We start from the raw sequence: 18,555 nt of genomic DNA, 5'->3' as shown, positions 1-18,555 counted from the left end.
GTATGGGAGAAGGTCAATGGGGGGATGATACCATGAGTTACCACACCGGGTGACACCAACCCTAGTGACACCACTGGTCCAGACATACAACTTCCCTACTCCAAAAAGATAGGAATGAATGGAGAGGTTGAAGAAGGGAGGGGATGTGTCTTCGTCTTTGCAGGTTTTTAACTGGGCTGCATTGCCATCTGTCGGGAGTATTTTGATTGTGTCTCCCTGCATGGCAGGGGATTGGCCCTTGGGGTCTCCTCCAACTCTATGATTCTGTGAGATGCTTCCACTTTAACCCATCTTACCATTTGGAACAGGGATGATACAAATTAAATAAAAAAATGGAGGGCAACAGGTTGGGGAGGTTAGTGGGAAACATGGTGAAGAGCACTGAAGCATTGGATAACAATGATTGGCAAAAACTAGGAGTTTTACTTTATATGAGCAGAAGTGGTCCCTGCTCTCACTCTGCAACAAAATTTTATTATTACATTTATGTGAACTGGTAGAAAGCGGTCAGGAGCAGGCATAGGAGAACTTTCTAATAAGAATGAAATATGGAAAGAGCATCAAGTTCATATGGTAACAACACCTATGGCCATTCTTCTGGCCCAGCAGGAGTGTGCCAAGTTGCCAGTCCATTTGTGAGCTGATGTGAAACATATTGGAGGCCAGAGGGGATGTGAAAATCTGTCAGTCACCATCTCATTGCATTTCTCACAATCCCACAAGCATTTTAGTCTCTTTGTGGTTCTATATTGCTTATGAAACTGTGGTGTTTTTTTTTTCTCACATGAAAATCCATGTGTACTTTTGTGCACGTTTAGTTTGAAACACACAAAGTTTGTTACAGTGCATGTCTTTACTCATTTCCCCATTAACTTAGGGTGTTTTTCAGATTTATGAATTTTTAGTCAATACATATTTTTCAAATATAATGAATGGGTTTTTTGTGCATTCTTAATTGAAAGACACTCAAAGCCTGTATCGTAATTTTTCAAGTAATATCATGTGAGCACATGCACGCATGCATTTACGCACAATTACCGTATTTGGCCAGAGCTAGCCCAAGACATTTTGCCGCCCAAGATGAAGGAGAATATTGTTCTCCATCTCTTTCACAGTAATTGACAGTACAGGCTGAAAACCCTTCTTATAACACTCAAGATAGTGTCCTATAACCCACTTGAAGCAGTGAATTGAATTAGAGAGCCCAGGACAGTTTGTGTGACACACACACCTCTGTTTTCCAACCTTGGACAGCAGCTGGAGAATTCATGGGGAACAGCCAGCAGGCTGCTATCACTGTCCCCGCTATCTGCCACCTAATGATAGGGCCAGTCCTGATCTTGGAAGGAGTGGAATGGAGGGAAATGAAAAGCCAACAAAAGTATATTTCATCCCTGGAAGGATCTGCAGAAACGTGTGCCTGCATGTCAGTCCCCAGAGCTCCCTTATCACAGTTATTTAAAAGAAAAATATTACAAAGCATTGTCATCTTTTTCATTGAATCACATAATCTCATGATACATTAAAAGTACAACATCCTCAGTTTAGTCAGCTTCGCTTCTAGTGAGAGTTCAGGCTTAATTTACTTCTTCTTTTTTTTTAGCAGTCCCTGGTATCCATAGAATTCTTCTCCAGTGCCACACTTCAGTTGTGTTCAAGTCAATCTTCTTCACTGTCCAGCTTTCATAACCATGTATAGAAACTGAAAATACTATGGCCTGGAAGATTTTGACTTTGGTATTTAATTATATTTCAATTACCTTGCCAAAATCAATTCAAAATCAAGTCATAACAGTTCCAAGTGATTTCCTTTGCAAAATGTTTGCAAATTCATCACAGTGAGTTTCTGAATGCTCTTCCTGAAGTTTCAAACGCAACAGAATGGACAATAGGAAGCCCATGCATGCCTTTCATATAGCCTCATCCATGCCGTATCTCCATCCATTTTCTTGACACAATGCAAGTTGCACATTCTCTAATGCCTTCTAGATACTTTGCATTCTCCAATTTAAAAATAATTTAAAAATAGCATTCAATTAATTAGTCAGGATTTTAGTAGAATTGCTGCTGTTCTTATGTTTTTGGTGATGCCAATTAGAATGACCATGGCTAACTTTGCAGGAAATATCCCAGTTATCACAGTAATGTGTGCTTTCTTGGTACTCATTTGAAAAGCATGTCCAAGCATCTACTGATTAGTGTGATCTTACTGTGCTGTGTACAAATTATTGTGCATAATAGCAATCTGATTGTATGCATGTAGAACAGACATCTGTGGGTTGTATTACACATGGTGGGAGACAGCTTGTTAAATATGAATGATTGCCTGCTATTCAAATCATGTTCTTTCTAAGGTCAGGCTCTAGATGCATTGTAATGGTGTACTGGCAAATCATGTCCAGCTACTCCTCATGACAGCCCAAATAGCTCCCCCTCCAAGAAACCTAATAATGCAGCAACTGTATTGATCTTTACCAACAAGCCAGTCCTGGCCATCTTTATCTTCACCAGAAATAGGTCTTTCATAGGGCCGATAAGTCTTCATTGCCTAGGCAAAAACCAACCCTGCACCCCTACAATTGTATTGCATTAAAACTAGGATAGTTCATTGCTGATAAAATAAATGCCCCACCCCAACTGCTTATGATGGTTGCAGTGAAGCAGCTCTACAGAGGAAGGAAAGCCTGAAAGGACTGGTTAGTACGTCTTGACTTCACTGCACCATTCTATATTTGGAACATCCATGTTATTGGAATTTTTAACTACATTTCTTTTAATTTTTATGACCTGTTGAGTCTCAAGCCTGGGGAGAAACTGGGATATTAATAATATTAATACCGTATTATGATGATGTAGGGCCCTATTTGCTAATTTCAAGGAAGCTACATCATGGAATGACTGTTCCTGGAGTCAGCTGGATGGGCCTAGGATAGTGGACTAGATAAATATTTATCCTTTAGTGGCTGCCTACTTTGATCCCATGTTCTTCCTTCTTAAGACTCTTTTGCTTTAAACCAGTAGTGGAAAAGACCATGTTCCAAGCAGAAGATTGTTGTTTCTAAAGCTCAATTTGAAGGGCTGCCAAAGGAGAATCTTCTTTATGACAACACCCTCTGCTTGAAAATCTGTCTAGTCCAAACTCTGTTTGAAGTTTCAAGAAGAAGCTGAGAAAGCAGGATCCTTGCACATACCCATCAGCAGAAACCACCTGGACAGCAAATTGAACAGAAAACAAACAAGCCATCTGATCACGTGTATCTACACTACACAGTTATATCCGTTACTGTGGATACCAGCTGAACAGCCATAGCTGCAAACTCTCCTACAAAGACTTAGGGGTGAAACAGATCAGAAGGGGTGTGTTGAAGCCACCCCTGAAATTGTCAGATTGGGGCCGTGGCAAATACAAATCTGCCTTTTTGCCAGCCCAAATAGAAGCAGCCGGCTTTTCTGCCCAGCTGCGAATGGAAGCCGGCTTTCAGGAGTAAAAGCTGGTGTGCAGCGTGTAAACACTATGCTACTGGAGCACCCAGAAACTGGCCCATGTGTGGGCAAGCAGGGCAGTGTGAAGGCAACTTCCAGACACATTGGGGGCATGCATCGTCTCTACGCCATGCCCCCAAGCTAGCTGGAAGCTGGCTTTTTATGTAGTCTGTTTTGTCTCTTTTCTCTGAAGATAGCTGTAATGTTGTCATTCAGGTGTGTGCACTACAATGTAGCAGGAATTCTAAGTATCTTACCAAACTACAAATCTCAAGATTTTTTAGAATGGAGATATAACAGTTATAATGGTATCAAACTGATTTAACAGTACAATGTGCAAGATCTGAAATCAAGATCTGATCTACAACACTGTGATTCAGGAAAGTATCAAAGATAATTCTTACTTGTATGCTTGTGGTGTTTTTTAAAGAAAATTCAGCGATGAAGATGTTACTGTTTTGTGACTGAGAAATGTAATGGTAGCTTTTTAGTTGTTTTATCATAACCTTTTGGTTTTGACACAAGATAAACAACAATATAAGCCATCCTGTTGATTTTTGGAAAGCTGTGTGTCAGGATTTAAGTGTCAAAGCTATGTCTCAAGAAATATGGATACGTTCGGATATTTTTTTAATGCTGAGGGCCGATTTCCTTTACTACAGATATTCCTCAAGAAAAATATTCTGTGTTTTAGTGGAAGTAAAAGAGGATGCACACAAATAAACACCCCACAAAAGAAGGGATTGTTAAACCAAAAATTGGAACAATTATTGGGGGAGCAACTGAGGGATTTGGGAGCTGTAGCCCAATACGTTTATATGCTCTCATTAAACCTAAAAGATTGATAAATTATAGATTGAAAGAATTATTTAGTGGAGTAACTGAATGATTTTGGGAGCTGTAGCCCCCAAATAAAACTTTCCCAAGCTCTGAGTAAATCTAAATATTATTAAAGATTACAAATAGGGCCTTACAATGAGGCTGCACAGCTGTGCATACCCATACAACAGTTCCTGTAGTGTTCCATTACCTACCTGTTGTTCTCTTGTCAGGCTCCCAGTCTGCTTTAGCTGTGTGTTAATTATGGCCTGTTTATTTGCTTCTTCTGGGTTTGAATTCCAGTTGTGTCCTGTTATGTTTTACAGCTGTCTTCTGCTGCTGCTAGTTGTGCTTGGTTTTGTGATTTGCATAATCTGATTCTTGGTCGAGTTTGGGTTTTTTGTTTTTTTCTGATTTTTCATTTTTCTATTTCTATTTTTCTGTTCTAAAGAAAGAGATGAAAGTATAATTGAAAGAAGGACAGAAGGAGAGAGACATAGGATATAATCATGAGTTCAGCTAAAGTGATAATTTTTTTAAAAAATCTAAATTAAGTTTAAGACTATAGGATATGCATTCAAGTGTAGATAGGGTAATATGATATTTAGATTTTGAATCATGGCCCTTTCAGCTTTCACTGTGTCAAGAACTACAGAATCCAGCAATGCTCAGACCACTTCTAACCAACAGGTCATAAAAACCAAATTGTCCTCACAATGCAAGGGATGGAAAATGTATGACTCTCCAGACAGTGCTGGTTGAAAAAGGGAAAGGAGCTAAGGGAACTGCAGAGTCCAGTTCCAATTTTGTAACCATCAACAGTGTCATATATGCACATGGCCCATGGCAGCATCTTCCACTGAGGTTATATATACATTCAGTTATTACATCCATGCACTACATGCATGCGTGCTTTTTGGTACATCAGTTACATCAGTCAGTTATTTGATGCAAATAAATGCACATGTAGGAAACAGCTTAGCTAGATCCCTGCAAACCTTGACATTATACCTTTATGGCCTAGGTTGTTATTCTTATCTTGAGGCAGCAATTGGGAACATGTGTTGGACTGCAGTTCTCATCACCTCAACCAACATACCCAAATGGTGCAATCCATTCTGATGGAGAGAAGAGCAGAATAAAACACAGAATAAAACACATGAAATGAACTTTAAATTAAGATATTTAAAGAACTTCAGTGAGTGTCAATTCATGGTTGTATTTATTTACAGTCGATAGTCCATGAAGCATGCATTTTGGTAAAAAACATATAATACATATTAGTACATATATACATTCAATTGATACATTAATGTACATTAAGACATCTAAAACAAAGACAAAACCTATAAAAATAACATAATATATTATTATATTAAATCTTTATTACTCAGGACAATATAAATAATATTGTAATTATTGTGCTTTTGTAGAAGTGATTTGGTGAAAAGGTCTGAAGAAAACGGATTCAGCCGAAACATTAATACTAATACTGTAGTATAATATAACCTTAGTATTTAAGGTTTCAATGCTGAAGGTCTTCATTGCTCTTGAAGACAAGAATATCAAATGTGTGTGCATTCATTGACTATCTAACCTCATAAGGTGGATTCATACAACTAGGTTCTTTTCAGTCTGTGTTGATTTTTGCAGTCACCAATCAAATGTCCATTTCTGGGTGCCACACTTCAGGAACATTGAAGACCAGAGGAAAGAAATCTAAGGCCCTGATGTTGAATCTGGTCCTCCCCAGGGTTCCAGTGTGGCCTTCTAGACCCATATCCCCTTTCCCCATAACACCATCATTTGGTGTTCTCCTGGCTCTTATACACACACACACACACACACACACCCCATTCTGAATGTTCGAAATAACTGCCCTGCAGATTATTGAGTGACAGTAAATACTTTAAACTCAAATACACTCATATTTTGTGTCCTTTTGCCTTTGATCCCATTCATAATTGGAATGCAGCCTTTTACGGGTCTGAAATGGTTTTTGTCCTTCAGGCTGAAAGAGGTTCTTTACCTTTGGTGTAAACAAATTACAGTGGGCAGGCAGTTAAAGTACAGACATGGAAATAAATTGTATGAGAAAAGGGTGAAGGGGACCTGGGGGAGCATGATAGCATTCTTCAAATAAATTAAGAACTAGCACATAAAAAGGACAAATACTTACTTTCTGCTAGCCCAGAGAGAGAGACAAGATCTAATGGGCTTAACAATTATGTAGACAGGTAACTGGCAGTCCCACACTGAAAATATTTAGCAAGAAGCTGGGCATCCATTTACTGTGGATTATCTTGCTTTGGATTACATGTGCTGAGTGGGTTGGATCACGTGTCCTACAAAGCCACCTTCCAACTATTTTTCTCTACAGTCCAATGATGGTAGAGTGTGGCTGCCTCTAGAGTCCATCTTCTACTAAACACCTTTCACAGACTAATACAGGTGAAGGTGGAAGAGGAAGAAAAAACCTTTGTCATACAAAACAGTTGTATGAATCCACCCTTTCTTTTAACCTTATATCTGCAGTCCCACACATGCTTACCTGGGAATAAATCTCACTGAATCTCAGTGGAACTGACTTCTGAATTGTTTTATATAAAATTGCTTCATAAACCTGTTTTATAATATGGAGAGGATATGACATTGACCATTATGATGTACTAGGAATTTTAATGTTTAATATGAATCTTTTATATATCCAAACAATCCTAATGATTTTCATGTATATCCAAATATATGGGTATTTTCTCACTGTACGTTAATAATGTCTTGCATATCTTTCTTAAAAAAAAAAAAAAAAGGCAAGACCATCCCTGTGCTCAGACTTATAATCTAAAAGATGGTAGAGAAAAGGAGGCAGGACAAGGAGAAAGAAGGAAAACAAGAAAACTCAGCCACAAGTTCTGGTTGTTTTTGTTTTGTTTTTTGTATGCAGTATGCAGGTTTTGAAGCTAGGTTACCACATTGATGTCTGTTTTGACCCATTCCTAGCCATGGTTTATCCTTTATTCATGCTGCAGGGTACGAAATTCCTGGGTGCCAGCCTGCCTATGGCAACCTAGAATACTCCAAGGCAGGCTCACAAAATCTTCACCTACCCTCTGGGACAGGTAATTAAACAGTGATGTTTTGTCAAATTGATGTTTCTTTTATGAATTTCTGCTGTTCATTTTTTAAAAAACCTTACACCTCCCTTGCTAGCCTTTTCCCAGGCATTCCAATAAATAGATGCAATGTTTTGGAAATGGTGAAACTGACAACAACTCCATTTCATTATCTACACCACAGAGCTTCACAGCAGCATATTTTAATTATTAATGCCAGTGAATGGTAGCAGCCCTCCCTCCCTCTTATTCTTTAATTAATAAAGCTTCATGAATCTCAGACATTACAGTGGATTCTGAACAGGGTTGCCAACTTTTTGTTGGCTTTCCTGAGCTTTCATCTGTAGATATTTGTGGGCCAAAATGCACATCTCCATATTATGGAAAACTTCACCCGCTTCTTTCTGAAGATCAATTTGGAATGAAAGCAAAAGAACAATTTAGGCTTGGGGGAGGACTGGCAAATTTGGCAACTAGGGCACTGAAAAATAAACACATCTGTGTATTGCTGCTATTAGAATTTGTCCATCCTTATATAGCCAGAGGTTGGTTGGATGGCTTGTTTTGTTTTTGTTTTTTAACTGACTCCTTTGTTTATTGTGTTGACTTGGAATCTCTGGTCTCCAGAAATATGGTTTTATGTGGATTTGTGTTTTTTTAAGTAGGAATTGCCAGGAATTGTGAAATTTACTTTTTTGCAGCCAGCATAGCTGCTGGACACATTGGATAGGGACTCGAAGTAGATGTAATACAAATATTATTTCCCTCCATCCTTAGCATAGCTGCAAGAACTGTGGTTGATATTAAGGTGTCATTCCCCAAAAGCCCCTATGCTCTTGTTCTTTTCTTAAAAGAGGCATTGAGGTGAAGTGACACCCTTCTAGATGGTGGCTCCTTTCCTCTTTTTAGAGCTCATCAATATGATTCCAAGACACAAATGTTTGGCTGTACTTGCCCACACCATTTTAAAAGGCTTTTGGCAGTTTTGGATGTGTACTGTAGAATAGAAAAGGGGTGGAGGGGAGATGCTACAGTTTCAAGCCAAACTTCTCCTTGACTTCTCCCAGTAAATGTCTGCTTATCCATTTTCTTCACAGCATATATCACTTTGTTGGAAGAGGCAGCATTATGATTTATTTTATTTGTTGCATTTGACTTCCCTATATGGAACTTAAAGTGAGGAGTGCAATAAAAGCAGCATACCTGGTCTTCCACTCCCAAATGTCATCCTCATAACAACCTTCAACAAGTAGGTTAGGTTGAGATACAGTGACTGGTCCAAGATCACACTGTGGGTTCCACGGTCTATAATTTCCAGCCTTTGATATCCAGAGTTTGGAGATGTCAAGAAAGTGATGTCAAATCCAGGTTTAGCTACAGGGAGTAAAACCTTTATTTGGGAAACCATATAACACAGATGTTTCCCACAGTAAAGAGGATTAAACCAGGTAGATGGCTAGTGTGGAACAGTCACCCTATCTGAACCCCGTCAGTGGGATATGGAGTATAATAGCATACATGTTTACAGACATATGTAATTGATTAATAACTTTCTCAGAGTAGAGCAGAACACTGGATCGTAACTTTCCTATCACTGAGTATAATATGGTACTGGTTGGTATCCCTGATGAGGCAGATTCTCATAAACATCTTTAGATGTCCACCTTGGAATGTGAGTTCTCTAAGATTTCCATCTGGCATCATCGTGGGATTGAAGTCACCAGTGTTGATTCCATGAGAAACCAACTGCTGTGAGAAACAAATTGCATACTTCTTGGGTATCCTTTGACCTGTTTTTTAGCTGAGAGAACAAAATGTTTCTTCAGGGAAATACCAGGCCCTAAAATAGAAGCACTACGAGCCCAATATTTAACCATATATATATTCTTCTACAACTACAAGCACCATGTTCCATTCTAAGACAACCACTGCAAGTCCCATGCTGAGACAGCCATATATTTTGTCTGCCATGGTACACACAGCTGAGTAGGGTTCAAACCCAGGCCTCCCAGGCCTGGTTCAACCATTATGGATCTCTCATTCACATTAACAAAACTAGATGTGTTGGTTTGAGTCACTGCAAGAGCTGGCCACAGTAACTAACCAGCCTGAATCGGTACATAAGGCTTCTTCTATAGAAAAAGTTTGTTCATTAGCTCTATTCCTGTCCATTCTCCCTCTCTTGTCAAAACAACCAGGATCAACCAGCCTGTCTCCTATAATCCAAAGTGAAATGCATATTACAGAGGTTTGAGAGGCTAAAATATGACAATTCGAGCTTGCTGAAGTGTCCAGCCTACTTTAGATTCCCTGAGTCATCCTTGGATTTGGCAGTGACTCCCCTCTATTTCTTGTCTCAGCTGAGCAATTTATCTTCCTCAGGCATACAGCATCCCCTCTCTTAGTTATATAACTCTCAGGAAGGTCTCTTCAGCAAAACCGGATATCTTGTTAATAAAAAACTAGCAATGCATTTTGAAGACTCCAGAGCAGGTTAACAATGAGTTTCTGTCTGTTGAGAGATTCACTTGTTCTGTCTTACTCTGGAGGGCGTGATTCACCTATGCCCTAGCCAATCTGTGTTCAAAGGTACACTGAAGCCTAAAAGAAACAAATACAACTTTATTGATTGCAGATATCAAAACTAACACACCTAAAAAAGCAGAAAATCCTATGCTGGAAGAAAGGTGGGATATAAGCAAAACAGTTTTTAAAACAACAGAACTTACTATTCCACCTTTTGCTAAGATTCTTCTGTTACCATATCCTAGAATATTTCTTTCTTTGCTGCTTTGACAAAGTCCTTGACATCCAGGCCAAATGAGCAGCTGCAGTTAAAAAATATGTTTTAAAACTTGCAGTTGATTAAAATCATGTGCACAAAAGCTTGTTGTTCGTTATTCTTATTTACTTTATGTTTCAAGAGATTACCTCTATTCTACTAGTATAGATCCCTGTCTACTCTGCCCTCTATTCCTGTCTCTGAGAACTACCTCCCTCCATGATATCCTAAACCTCACTCCCCAGCAGTCATATTTCATCATCCCATTTCATCTAGTGCATTCTCCCTCTTCAGCTGACCAGCATCCAGCACACACCAGCATTTTACCATGCTCACTCAGCTTTTTGCGCCTTACCTTATTTACTTTAATATATCTGTTTAAAATACACTTTCTTCTTCTGCTTGTATTCCTGGTGTTTTCTATTCAAATGAGAAAACAAAATTTTTGGCATTCTGCTTCCTTCTCAGAACATCATTCCTTCCAAATGTCAGTGGTATGAGGGAAAGAATACAGATTGTAGAAGCAATCTTAAAAAAGGATGACATTCTAGTAACATATTATTCTTTTCAGTGCATGACCCATCCTTTCTACCACTGGTTGCAGTTTTAGTGTTTTGTATCTAAATGGCATGGCATTTTCCAGTTTTGTACCAGAACATCCTATTTCCCTAATTTCAAAAAGATTAAACAACATAATGGTGAAAAAGTAAAATGAGCTTTTAAAAATGAAAAAAGTACTATTTCTTTTCATGTTCCCATTGGTTTTATATGTTTCTTCATATAAATGGATGAAGTTACATTTGTTGCATTTTCAGCTTTGATTTAAAATGAATGCACACGCCTAAAGCATGATAAGGCAGTGCCAACCAGTAGACAAGATCCCTGTCAATTTTATCCATCAACATTGGTGCATTACCGATTAATCAACAATACGCTTGTATGAAAATGAAACAAAAGACAGCATTTTACCAAAACAAATTAACTCTAAAGGGTGGTTAAGTTGCCAGATTCTGCCATACAGTTGGTCCTCTGTATTCATGGATTTTGCTTCCCTGAATACAGTCATCCATGGCTTGAAGATATATATTTTTAAAATGTTCCAAAAAGCAAACATTGATTTTGCCATTTTATATGAGGGACACCATTTTATTGTGCCATTTTACATCATGGAAATTGAGAATCCATTGATTTTGGTATCCACAGGGGTTCCTGGAACAAAACCCCAGTGGGTACTAAGGGCCCGCTGCACTTCACTTTTTGTATAGACACCAGCTTATATTTATATTTTACAAAGCAAATGCTCTTATCCCTTGAACTAATTATACTGTACCCCAACACTAATAGCAAGTAAAATGATGCAGCGGCATTGGAGATTAAAAAATAATAGTATCATTTTTCTTCTTAAGGTATACAGTAAACATTAATACATCAGTAAATCAAGGCCAGCTGTGTTGTACACTAAAGTGAAGAAACCTGCTGCTTCAAAGCAACATGATAGGGGTATGGGGAGAGGTGCAGTCAAGAACAGTTTCTGTATGGTGCAACAAGCATTGGCTCTAGCAGATGGCAAGGCCACTGCCTGGCCTCTGCTTTAGGCCAGAAAATGTCAAATACAATGCCTGTTTTGTTTGGAAGGATGGTTTGAAGAAGCAAAGAACTTTGGGAGCTATATCAAACACATTAGCAAATTTATTTGTAGTAGGTGTAGGCAACTTTGGTGGTTTTAGGGGCTATTTCCATTCCTGAGTCCATTCTGGGTGTTTATAGTATACAAAAAATATCACCCAAAATAAACAAAAAACAGAACTGGAAGCAGCCACAAAGCCCAGTTGTAATTTTTGGAGGGAAAATTAATGTAACCAGCCCTGAGGTGTGTGAGAGCCCTGTAACTTATTTAATAAATGTACCGTATTGTCACTCCTGGACAATTCCAGGAGAGGTAACACACTTTCCTTCTGCTTCTGCTTTTTTCCTTCTTCTTCTTTTCCAGAAAGGTAATTGGAGCAGGGGGCTTCTCAAGCCAAAAAACAGTCTTTCAGGGTTGCCTGCAGCCCAAGGTTGCCTTTTGTATTCAGAGACGTAGCCATTTTTGTCTCAAGAATATCAATATGTAAAGGGATCTTGTAGCATCTTTGAGACTAACTCTGCAAAAGAAGTTGTAGCATGAACTTTTGTAGACTTGGTCTACTTCCTTAGATGCATGGAGTGAAACGATGCCCAGGAAGGGCTTTTCTATTTAGACTGTATGAATACCTATCAACATGCAAAATGTATGGGCATAGTCATGACGTAATAGTAGTACCAACTTTATACCTTGCCTTCACACACACACACGCACACAACCCCAAACACCTGGGACTCGGTATACACTGCAAGGTGTAGAGTAAGCTTGGACACAAAGTAGATCACTATTTTGTTGTAGATTACTGGATGACTCACAACAGATCAAAAATAAATTCTGACTTTGAGATATTTAATTGTATTAATAAGAACAAAGAATGCCCCACCTCTATCTAAATAAAGCCATCAAATTTCTGGCATGGATTAAATACAATGAACATCTTGAAAGCTAGAACTCTTTCTGAACTCTGAATTCTGAATCTGGCATCATAATAAAACCCAGGTGAGTATAAGTCATGGGGCCAAATTTTAACTAAAGGGACCAATTTCCCCATGATATCATTGTTTGGCTGATTCTCAGTTTTTGTATGTTTTTCCCCATTCTAAGAGGTTGAAATGGTTCTCCAAGAGCTCAGTTACTGTTAGAGAGAGTTTTAAGCCAAGGTAAGTGGATAATTTTAAGTGACATCATGAAACTGCTTCTACTAATACAACTAGGAGGAAAGCCAATCAGGGCCATGACAATTACTGCCTGAGATAGAACATCAAATGCTTTTCTGCAAAGTCAAGGCATGTTCTTGTTACTATGTGCCATCAAATCACAATTGACCTACAGCAGAACTATGAATGAAAGACTTCCAAGAGATGCTGATATTGACAGCCCTGTTCACATCTTGCAAATTCAAGGCTCTGGCTCTGTTGATTGAGTCAACCCACCTAGTGCAGTTGTTACCACAGTGTAATCATTACCAATCATTGTCATCTTTTCCAATTAGTCATGTCATCTCAAGCCCAAAGTGCAATGGCTTCAGTGTAGTTCCTCTAAACTGGATGCATACCTTAAGATGGTGAGGTGTTCCGAGTATGACAGTGGGAAGAGGCACTGGTGGAGGATCTTGTAAAGACAATGGGAGTGACACTCTAACTAGTTCGTGTTTGAAGAAGAGACTGATGTCTTGAAAACTTTGTGATGAGACACTCAAGATGCTTAAGGCACATGAATCCCATCATCTCCCCCTTCCTGGCAATGAAAATACAAAAGATGAATACACAATAGATGAGATAGATAAGCATTTTTTGCCCTTTCGTAATATCCTAAACTTGCTGCCTTATTTTGCTATCTGCTTAATAGCAGGACCACCACTGGATAGAGTTAATTCTCCCTCCACCACATGCCCTCAAAATCTGTTTCATAGAGATGGGAGATACTTTTGTCTGGATTTGGGAAGGGGTACAGGGGACAGAACAGGGAGGAAAAATGGAGCGGTATAAGCAGCTCTTACCTTCCATATTGTTAAATTTCACCTCCAGAGTCTAGCACAAAGGTGGGCAACTGTGTGGGGGCCAGAGGTCAATTTTGGGCTGACTCTCTTGGATGGAACTTAGGGGCACTGTTATGCAGTGATTCCAGTCTTTCTTGGAGGGGTGAACTGAGAAGTTGGTGCTAGGGGACTCCTTTTCAGTGTCCTGACTGTTGGCCTGTGGGGTCCCACAGGGTTCTGTTTTGTCCCCCATGCTGTTCAACATCTACATGAAATCACTGATGGGTTATTCAGAAGATGAAAATAATCTGGCTTGAATCTGGTGTATATCTTTGTGTTCAGATGTATTTCAAATACATCCGATTAAGGATTCGGGGGAGGGGGGGCTGCCAGAAAACCTCACTTAACCCAGGATAATGTATAATGGGATTTTCCCTGAGTTTTTTAAAAAGATTTGCATAAGCGGCAGTGTGAATAACAAAAACAAATAGACCAGGGATAAAACGGGTTAAAAGTCTGCATGCCTTGAACGTGATTTGAATACATTCACATCATTGACTCCATCTTTACCTGAGTGCTGACACATGTGAGCACCTGAACTCACAGGGATATGCATAGATGTAGTTCCATAGTGTGAATAACAAACCTGGAATGCATGAGTAAGATTATTAAAATTTTGGTTTTTAAAACCATTTTTTAGTTACACTTCCTGGGAGCAGCCTTGGGTCCTGCTTTGGGAGATAGGTGTCATACAAATAGTAAGTAAATGAATAAATAATCCCATTTTGGGAGATGGGTGGGATATAAATTCAATAAATAAAGAAATAAATCCGGGTTGTTAGGGATTGGTGGGAAGAATTTAGGGGCCACAAAAGTAAGATCCAGGCCACATGCAGCCTTCAGGCTGCAGTTTGTCCATCCTGGGTCTAGCAAATAGCAGGCCAAAATAATATTATTTAAAGCTAGACTCTTTTCCCTTTAATTCTTTTTCTCTCTCCATTCATTTCCTAATAACTTGCATGCAATACTTTGCTTGCTCGCGCCAGCCAAACAAGGGTCCCAATTAGAAAAAGTGTGTTCAGTTCCCACTGGAGGCAATGGAAATTGTACAGTCCTGCCCAGAGGCAGAAAGTGGCCTAATTAATTAATTTTTTTCCTAATATAAAACTGGGCAAGGCTCCAAGGCTATCAGATTGCAAACTAGAACAGGGGAGGAGAACAAGAACAAAATACAGACATTCTCTGCTTAATATAATTTCCCTGCCATGGCAAAAGGTTTTAATCAGGCGGCATCAGGTGAATGACACTTTGACAGAAATCTCTTAGCTATTTGCACCTTGCCATACACGTCCTTGCACCTATAGCTTCGGAAAGTTACTTTCTTGGACAGCAACTTTCAGAAACCCCTAACCAGAATGGCTGACGGATTCTGGAAGTAGTAGACAAAAAAAATACCATGTCCAAGTTCTGTATGTAATTTCCAAGTGGCTCGTCCCTGGGCAGCAAACCCTTGTTTCATTTAGATCCTACCAACAATCTTAGGGTGGTATACTTGACTCTCCTCTACTTTCTTTATTCTAGAGCAGCCCTGACAGAGAGAAAGTGAGTAACCCAAAGTCATGTAGTGAATTTCATGATTCAGTGGATAAGATGTTCTTTTTCCCCCCTACATACTTATTCCAGCATTTTCTGCCTATGATTTTCAATTATTCAACAATGAATATAAAGAGTGTGCTAATATCTAATAGTGGTTTTCAAACATTGCATTTGAGATTTTCTTAAGTTAATTTCATTGTGGGTGCAAAATTTGTGTTTACCCAGGTAGCAGGGCCTTTTCAGTAGTTGCCACATAGTGAAGGTTGTCCCCTGCAAGAGACTCTCATAAACTTTAATTGCACAGGAAAATGCAGTCTTGTTCTACCAGGTCTTTTAACTCACACTATGGCTTGTATTTTACCCTGCTGCTACTTTGGTGATGGCCATGTGTCCAATTCATAGATCACTGTCCTCTACTTAAAGCACTGTCAGAGGATAGTTCACTTTCTGAAGTTTATGTCTGTTTGAAGAACCACCCAGTCAAATCTGTCTTAGAGCTAAGGAACCATAAACTAGAAAAAGCAGGAGCATTGTCCCTAGCCATCACCTACTCCAGAGAGGCAACTGAAGGCCTGGGATGGCCTGGAAGGAGGAGGAATAGGCATGTGCCTCTTCCTCCTCCTCCCCGCCCTCTGTGTGCTGCGGAAATGGCTTCACATGCCATCTCTGGTACGCATGCCATAGGTTCACCATCACAGATTTAAAGGAATGTCTGAGAATTACAGTATATACTCGACTATAAGTTGAGAAATTTGTTCACAAAACAGGGACCAAAAACACAGGGTAGACTTATTGACAGGCTTGAGGACAGCAAGCTAGTTTAGGGATTCAGAGGTCCAGAACAACGTCTGTCACATATGCATTCTTGTTCTGAGAGAGAGGAGAGGAGAGAGGCTTGAGAGGAGAAGTCAGGAAGCTGTTAATGCTGCCCTCCCATGTCTGCTGCTTAATGCACATGTTTCATTCTGCCCAATGTTGGGGCTATTCCTGATAAGTTGCATCTGTTTGCCCATCCCAGAAATGTATGCAGTGACTCTTTCTACCAGGTATTTCCATAAAGCGGCAAACATCTTTGGGATTTTGGTACCTTAGGAAGTTACTTGACTTGTTTTTATGTTTTGGTAACCCCTGCAAGAATCCTGGGACTGATGGTTTGGGTTTGGGGGTGGGGGCTTTTTGGAATCTAAATTGAAAGATGATTGTGCTACAGGTTAAAGCTCTCTGAAGCTCAAGGAAAACTTGGTGGCTTCCAGGTGCCTGATTTCACAAACAAGACAAGAGCCAAAATCATTTCACACAGGATCAAATAAACCTCAAAGGAATAACACATCTGTGCTGGAATGTTATTTGTGAAATGCCAGCCCGTCAGTAGTTGCTCTATGCTTTCATATATTCTTTTTAAAACTTGGCACAAAACTGTCATTTAGAAGAAATGATTTTTTTCAGTGTTTTATCTTTGCTGCTATTTTTCAAAGTTAAAGTTCTCTGAAGCCTTAAGAGGAGTAATTTGTAATCGTATAAGTGTATTTGTCTCTCTGTGTGTATGCATATGCAAATGAAAGTTCTATGAAGTGATTTATATATATATATTCTTTAATTTTTAATATATTTGCTTTGTTTGCCATATAACAAATTAAAGGAAACCATAAAGGGAAATGGGAGGGGGTTATCTTGACCCCTTCTTGGGCCTTTAACAGCAATATGAATGAATGAATGAAATGAATGAATGAAATTTTATTTCTATACCGCTATTCCTTGCAGATCACAGCGGTTTACAAAAATCACCATCAAAAACACTACAATACATCAACCCATAACCCAATAATACAAAAACCCACGATACCAATTTAAAAAACAATACAAAGTATCCTAAAACATTTCATACAATCATTCACAATCTCAAAATCAATTAAAAACCATACAACGAATTAGCTGGATCAAACAATATGCACAAGGGAGAGAAAGGATAACATCAAGCCATATGGGGGAAGGCTTGACGGAAAAGAAAGGTCTTCAGATTTTTCTTAAAGAGATCTAGGGAGGTTGCTGAGCGGAGCTCATCGGGCAAAGAGTTCCAGGTCTGGGGGGCCACGATGGAAAATGCCCTTTGTGAAGAAGACACAAACCTTGCCTTAGGAACTCTTAATAGATGTTTTCCGCCCGATCTGAGAGTGCGGGGTGGACTGTATGGGGAGAGGCGGTCCACCATCCCTGAATGGTGTCACTTTTCCTGTTAAAATGAGATTCTAATACCTTTTCACTCTTTACATGAGATCAAGACAACTGATGGGCAAAGCTTGGAAAATTTGCCTTTTTCAATTGCAGTTCCCAGAATCCTGAAATCCACTTTAAACACTCGGAGAATCTGGGAGTAGCATTTCCAAGCTCTGCCTGAATTCATATGAGCTGACTCATTGGCCAAAATCCTGTATCGTGGAGACATATATAAAAATTCAGTGTGTGGAACAGTACTATATCTCTCACCTCTCAAATCCCACATTTTACCCACAGAAGCCCCAATCTGTGCAAATAGCATGGAGAGGCATCTTGTTAACCACAGAATAACAGCATGATGAAGATGAAGGTGGGTGATACCACTGTTTTGCATCTGACCACATTCTTGGGGTTTAAGGTCCAAAGACCCCTGCAAAAGTAGAAAAACCATGAATATGTTAAACCCCCCCCCCCCATGAATGATAAAGAGTTTTCTCCCACCAAAGGCACCACCCATAACTGTCTTTGCAACCTTGAAACCCATAGCCTCCCGCAGATTTCCAAAGTGTTTCCACTTTCAATCTGATGTTAGTAGCTACGGCTCCAAAAGATCCACCTTCTCTCCTCCTCCTCCTCTTCCCGCTCCCTCCCAGCAACACCATGAAGGTCACCATGAGGATGGGGGAAAGACACTTCATTTGGCTCATGTAGGGCTCATTTCTACTTACATTTAAACCAGTTTTCAATTTGCCTTCACACCGTGTTGGTCGTTCCCACTATATAAGTGGATCTTTTCATTATCCCATTGTAATTGCTTCTTTTTTGGTATGATTGTCATCCCCACTAGTTTGCGCTGCTTCAGAATGCTCCAGAATTATGTGATTCAGATCCGTTGTCCCCACTTGTTGAACACGCTTCAGAATCGGGGTTTTGCATTTGCCTCGCT

General features: G+C 39.5%; 1 protein-coding gene across 7 annotated transcripts in view; it reads left to right on the top strand.

Annotated features, from left to right (window-relative positions):
* Positions 1–18,555, top strand: part of BEGAIN (brain enriched guanylate kinase associated) — a 286,481-nt gene that overhangs the window by 145,760 nt on the left and 122,166 nt on the right. For 3 of the 7 annotated variants that reach the window (XM_089522538.1, XM_089522537.1, XM_089522541.1), the window contains exon 3: positions 7,332–7,421. The exons of the other annotated variants lie outside the window; for them this stretch is intronic. In XM_089522538.1, coding sequence (XP_089378664.1) covers positions 7,332–7,421 — 90 coding nt within the window. The remainder of the gene's footprint in view (positions 1–7,331; positions 7,422–18,555) is intronic. 7 annotated transcript variants of the gene reach the window in all.

Source organism: Sceloporus occidentalis, unplaced genomic scaffold (genome assembly GCF_023333645.1).
Source record: "Sceloporus occidentalis isolate IW3139 unplaced genomic scaffold, rSceOcc1.0.p SCAF_4, whole genome shotgun sequence".
NCBI lineage: Eukaryota > Metazoa > Chordata > Lepidosauria > Squamata > Phrynosomatidae > Sceloporus > Sceloporus occidentalis.
Note: the sequence above shows the minus strand (reverse complement) of the source record. Positions and strands in the feature narration are given on the sequence as shown.